Source organism: Lipotes vexillifer, unplaced genomic scaffold (genome assembly GCF_000442215.2).
Source record: "Lipotes vexillifer unplaced genomic scaffold, Lipotes_vexillifer_v1.1 scaffold223, whole genome shotgun sequence".
In the NCBI taxonomy this organism is placed as follows: domain Eukaryota; kingdom Metazoa; phylum Chordata; class Mammalia; order Artiodactyla; family Lipotidae; genus Lipotes; species Lipotes vexillifer.
In genome coordinates, this window is record NW_006788663.1 from 500,115 (window position 1) to 506,200 (window position 6,086).

The window sequence follows — 6,086 nt, forward strand, 5'->3', positions numbered from 1 at the left end:
GGGGGGGGGGGGCACGGAATAGGAGAGTCAGAGCATCAGTCAGTTGTTGAATTTGAGAACCCAGCCCCCGAGAAATCAGTGTCCTCAGCAACTTTAAAACCTTGCTGGTCTCACCTCTGACCTTCCAGCTTCCCTGTCAGCTGGTGGCCCAGGCTCTGTCCGGAGGCTATCCTGGGCTGGGTGCTGCCCCACACTCAGGGCCTCAGGGACCCAGGATCTCACTGTCCCTTGCCGAAGCAAGCAGGAGGGTGACCTAGGTTGGCCCATTGCTGAGAGAAACCCCGGAGTAGACCCACGCAGGCAGTGCCCAGGCCCAAGTGGCCAGGGACTGGTTATTTCCCAAGGTCAGGTCACAAAACACATGTGACTAGGAGCTGGGAGTCCTGCTTCCCACTTCTAGCCCTGCCACCGACTTGCTGTGGGACCCAGGAAAGTCGCTGTCCCTCTACCTGCCTCAGTTTCCCATGCTACAGCAGGAGTGGGGCATACAGAGCCCCGAGGCTCCGTGGATACCCTTGGGCTCTCCCAAACTGATGATAGCTCTTGAGACCTGAGCAGGGGGGTGGCAGAGGTCCTCACCTGGTACAGAGCCACACTGGTGGGCTCCTGGGGGGCTGGCAGGCTCCTTGCTGACCCCTGGGCCACTGACCTCAGGCTCCCGCCATCTGCGACACTTCTTGATTCACTTGCACTGTCCATGCGCAGCCTCCAGAGGGCATGGTCAAGACCCTAGACCGGCTCTGTCTGCCGCTGCCCACCCAGCCCTGTGCCTGCCCCACCCACCCATCTGCTCAGGGGCCGGTGGATGAAGGTGAGCTCCTGGGCTGTCAGCAGGATCCAGTAGGGGCCCCGCACGAGCTGCAGCTGCTGGATGCTCAATCTGGAGGTGAGAAAAGTGCAGGACAGAGAGGATGGTGCAAATATCACTCCCCCCATCTGGCTCCTCGGAACTGCCTCTGACCCAGAGCCCTCCCCCGTCCTCTCCCTGTTTCCCTTCCTGTCTCCCCATCAGTCCCAGCTGGGCTGAAGGGCACCACTGAGCACTGTCCCCCAAGAGCCCCTAGGCCCAGCTCAGGGCGGGACCCTAGGCCTGATGTGCCTTCGGTTCCCTAGCCTCTGTGTTTCCAACTCACCTGGAGATCTCATGGGGCAGCCAGAGCCCAGGGTGAGAGCTGGGGGCAGAAGACTACCCGCTGCTGGATGTGGCTGAGGCTCAGGGAGCACAGAGGACTTCAAACCCAGGAAGAATTGTTTTCCAAGCTGAAGAGCCCTGGGGGTCCTCCTGACCAAGCCCTCACTGTACAGATGTGTAGCCTGAGCTCAGGAAGGATGGAGTCTTGTCTGAGGGCCCAGGCTTCTTCCCCAAGTCTCAAAGGACCTCCCAGGAGGTCCTCTGCCGGCCTTGATAGGGTCCTGACTGAAGCTCTAGGATGGACAGGAGGGTGGGGAGGTCCTGAGGGTCTGGGACAGAGGATGGGAAAGCTGCCTGCAGATGCCAGGGCTGTGTATAGAGGAGAGGCCCTGTGGGGTGGGGGGCACAGAGGGACAGAACGAGGCTCAGATGCACAGGATCTCACCTGATGAGGCAAGTGAGGGCCTGCCGGCCAGCACCAAGACACAGGTCAGGGCCAGAACGAGGAGGCCGCCTGGGGGCTGCTTACCTGTGAGGAAAGCAGGGTTGGACGTGAGTCCCAACAGTAACAACTGCACATGGAGCTCAGCCCCTTCACTCAGCTCCTGCACCTACTCCTGGGTCCTCCTCTGGGATGTGAGGACACAAAACCCTGCCCAGCACCCTCTCCAGGGCAAGGATGGCCCCAGACCGGGAAGGTCCTGCCTGTGGACTGGTCATCACGCACAGATGTTGATTCCCAGCACTGCTGTTAGGGTTCTCACCTCAGGCTCCTGGCCTCCAGGGGCCCCACAGACCCTGCTCAGACCCCATGACTGTCCTGACCACACTCTGGCCCTTGTCTGCCAGCATGTGAGGCTCTTTGCACTAGACTGAGAGCAGCTGGACAGCAGAGCCTGTTCTTATTCATCTCGGGGTCCCTAGGCACCTTACACAGGGACTGGACAGGCAAGATGCTGAATAAATACTGTGGATCCCTGTCAATGATTATCCTACTTCTTGCACACTCCCCACGATGGGCCACTCACTACCTCTTTTGGCAGCCAATTTCAGTGTCATTCACTTTGACTGTTAGAAGGGCCCTCCTTACACTGAATCTAAACCTCTCCAGCCCTCATATCAGGATTGGGTGTGAAAAGGCTGCTCAGGACCGCTGGGCAAGGTGGAGAGGGCTACTTTGCTTGGGCAACCCCAGCTTCAGCCTGGGCTGGCAAGGTGGTGAAATGCCAGGGCCTATTCTGGAGAGAGGACATTGACCTCCACTGCCACAGAAGTTGGGGGGAGGCATACCTTCTTCCTTCTTTGCCTCCCTCCCTTCCTGTCTTTTGCTGAAGGATAAGCACTGACTGTCTGCCCGTGGGTGAATCTCCCCCAATTTGAGTTAAGTCCAGATAATAATAATAGCACTGAATAGCTTGTAGTACCCACTATACTATACATTGTATTGCACTGAACACCTATTCTAAGGATGTCACGTATTTCAATTCAGTTATTCTGCACAACGACCTCTAGAAGTAGGTACGGTCATGACCATGATTTTGTGGAAGAGAAAGCAGAGAGATAGGCAACTGTATGTGAGTGGCAGAGCCTAGGTTCAAACCCAAGCAGCCTTGCTCAGGCATCTGGGCTCCCAGCCACCGCCCACGCTGCCCCTCGCCCAGGCTCCTAGAAAGGAAGCTTGACTTGCCATCTGGAGGGGGTGAGGGAAGAAGCATAGACAAGAAAGCGGTCCAGGCCTAGGGAGCCGCAAGCACAAGGGTTCTGAAGCGGCAGTGTTCCTGGTGTGTTCAGCGGGAGGGCAGCACCACATGTGAGGAAGACGGCGGGCAGGGAGCTGAGGGCAGACAGGGCTCTGGCTGGACTCCGGGCAAGGGAAGCATCTGCAGGCCTGAGCAGGGGAGAGTCAGATCTGACTATGTTTTCCGAGGATCCTCCAACCTGCCACGGTGAGGTCCAGGACAAGAGCAGAAGCAGGGAGGCCTGCAGGGAGGCCGCTGCAGTAACCTAGCGAGAGACGACAGGGGCCTGGACCAGGGAGGAGACAAGGGAGTGGTGAGCAGGGCTCTGCTTCTGGGCGAATGCTAAAGATGGAGCCCCAGGGTGCTGCTGACAGGCTGGGTGTGGGGTGTGAGGAGACGAGGGTGCCTGAGGCTCGGGGAGGATGGGGCTGCCATCATCTGCAGTGGGGAAGACGATGGGAGGAGGCCGGGGGGCAGATCGGGAGTTCAATTTCAAAGTCAAGTTGGAGATGCCAATTAGTCATCCAAGTAAGAGAGGCCGCTGAGGGGTGGCGGGAGCCTGAATGAAACATCGTCCCAACCCTCATGGAGCTAATACTCTCGAAGACCAGCCCCAGGCTCCCCTCTCCGGGGGATTCTGTCTGGTGGCAGAGGCAGGAACAGCAGAGATAACACCACACAATGTGGTAAAGCCGTGATGGAGGCAGCCAGGGGCTGCTGGAGCCCAGAGATCTCTACAAACACCTCCTCTATCAGCCCTGGCTCGCAGGCTTTACCCTCTGACAGGTATTCATTCATTCATTCAACAAATCCGTCAGCAAACGTTTCCGGAACATCCACTGTGTGCTGAGCTCAGTGCCGAGCATTGAAGACGCAACGGCAGATGAGAGTCACAGTCACTGCCAGCACTGTGATGGAGCTCACAGTGTACTGGGGGGTCAGAGGTGAGGGCAAGTGCTCTATGCCAGTGCAGGGATGATGGTTCATTCATTCCTCCTTCCCTAGGGCTGAGCACAGTGCCTGGTGCCTAGGAAGTCCTCAGTCAATATTTGTGGAAGAAAAGAGAGGCAAAGAAACCGTTGGGTGAAGGCTTCTTCTTATGAGCTCCCATTAGTCTGGGGACAGATGGCACTGGTCCTCCCCAGCACAGGACACACACGCCGTGAAGTCGTGCACCCAGAGGCTATGGGGAGCACCGAGGTGGGCTCCCAGCCCTGACTGCACAGTTGTTCTGCAAGGAAAGGAAGGATTTAGCCAGGCAAAGTGGGAGCACTCGAGGAAGAGGAAAGCGCACGTGCACAGGGAGGCCAGAAAGGGTGGCGTGTGTCTGGGGAAAGGAGAAGCTAGGCAGCATTGGAAGATGGAGGTAACAGAGCCGCAGAGCTGAGGTCAGGGGGTGGGGTGGCTGCTGAAGGTCTGGGGCGGGCAGGGACATAAGCGAGCCTGTGGCCAGACCTGAATCTACCCACCGACAGTGGTAACTGTAACTAGGTGCGCACTAGGAAGTGTGGGTGCACTTGTGTATACATGTAGACGTGTGCTCATCTCTGTCTACCTATGTGCTTGTATGTCAGTGCAATTCCAGCAGGGATGGAAATCCAGGTAGATGAATGTCAGAAATGAGAACATGTGGGCCTCACAGCTCACACTCCCCAGTGGTCACGACGTAAAGGGAATCCTGCACTTGGAGTCGAAGACTTGAGGGCTCCCTGTGTGACCCTGGGCAAGTCACCTAACCTTTCTGAGCTTCAGCTGTCCACTGGGGCCCACAGAGGACAGTGTCCTTGTCACGAGGCTGCGGTGCAGTTTAGGAGAGCTGAGAGATGGGAACGTGCTCTGTAAATGCTTTAGCTCTGCTAGGCTGAGGCGAGGCTTTGCTAATCTTCCCTGGAGCTTCGCAACCGCTGGGTCAGTCTCCTTGATGGCGGGGCAAGTCTCTTCCTTTCTCTTGCTCTTCACATGACTGTCCACATGGAGAACCTTAATGAATGAATGATGGATGGATGGATGGATGGGTGGACAGATAGACAGATGGATGGATGGATAGATGAATTACCTCTCATGCAGAGAGTATTAGGGTCAAACCAGCAGCTGGAGTCACACACCGGAGGGGCTCCTCCTGGAAAGTGTATGGCCCTGCCCAGGGGCTGCACTTGCCATGTGCCTGTGTCCAGGATGTGAGTGCGGACCAGCTGGCTTCCCTGACCATCTGTGTCCAAAATGACATACGGAGCCAGCCTCCTGCCCTTCTCATCTGTCCGGATCCTCTGGCTAAAGCCAGCCACATACAGAGACCCTGTGTGTTCCCCTAAGTGGGTCCCTGAGAATCCTGCCCCACAGCTCTCAGAGCTGTTCAGGGCATGGGCCAGCAGGACAACAGCATCATAGATGGTTCCAAAGAGTGGGGACACCTGTGGAAGAGAAGGTCTCTCAACCCCATAACCCCATGGCATAGGCTCCCAGACATTTCTGGGTCCTGGCCCTCCCGCCAGCAGCAACTGTTTGAATTATCATCCCCTTTCCCCTTTCCCCATTCCCCTATACAGTGCTTTCTTTAGTCCCACCATTACTTTAGTCCCCGCTCAGAAGCCTCACCATCTCCACCATCATGGCGGCCACCACCACTCACAGACATCTCAGACTTACCTAATATGCCCAAAACTGAACTCCTGATTCTACCGCACCAAACTCCACTCCCGCCAGATTTTAAGAAATGGAACTACCACCTGCCCAGTTTCTCAAGCCTAGGCTTGATTCCCAGCTTCTCTATTTCTCTCTTCCAGTTCATCATCAAATCTTTTTGGTTTGATACCAGAATTTGTTCCCAATCTAACTGACTTTTCACCACATCTACTACTGTCACTTGGGTCCCAGCCCCCCTCACTGCTCACCTGAACCACACAGGAGCCTCCTAAGGGCCTTATCGCTTCATCTGGTCCTCTTCAGACCATTCCCCAAAAAGCAACCAAAGCATGTTTTCAAAAAACATAAATCTTTTCTTACTTAAACCTCGCTGATGGTTTTCCATTTCATTTGTAAGATCAAACTCCTTACCTGGCTTGCAAAGCCTCACATGATCAGGCCCCAAGCTCATCTCAGACCCCTTCCCCATCACTCACGATAGTCCTGCCATTCCACACTCCCTTTCCTCCTGTTCCTCTGGCCATTGACGCTCACCTGCCTCTGGGCCTTTGCACTTACTCTTTCCCCTGCTT

General features: G+C 56.1%; 1 protein-coding gene across 1 annotated transcript in view; it reads right to left on the reverse strand.

Moving 5' to 3' along the window:
- Positions 1-5,481, reverse strand: part of LOC103072318 (olfactory guanylyl cyclase GC-D-like) — a 47,074-nt gene extending 41,593 nt beyond the window's left edge. The window contains 5 exon segments of the mRNA XM_082931231.1: positions 580-729; positions 784-936; positions 1,606-1,661; positions 4,928-5,282; positions 5,467-5,481. Coding sequence (XP_082787357.1) covers positions 580-729; positions 784-936; positions 1,606-1,661; positions 4,928-5,282; positions 5,467-5,481 — 729 coding nt within the window.
- Positions 5,482-6,086: the final 605 nt, after the last annotated feature.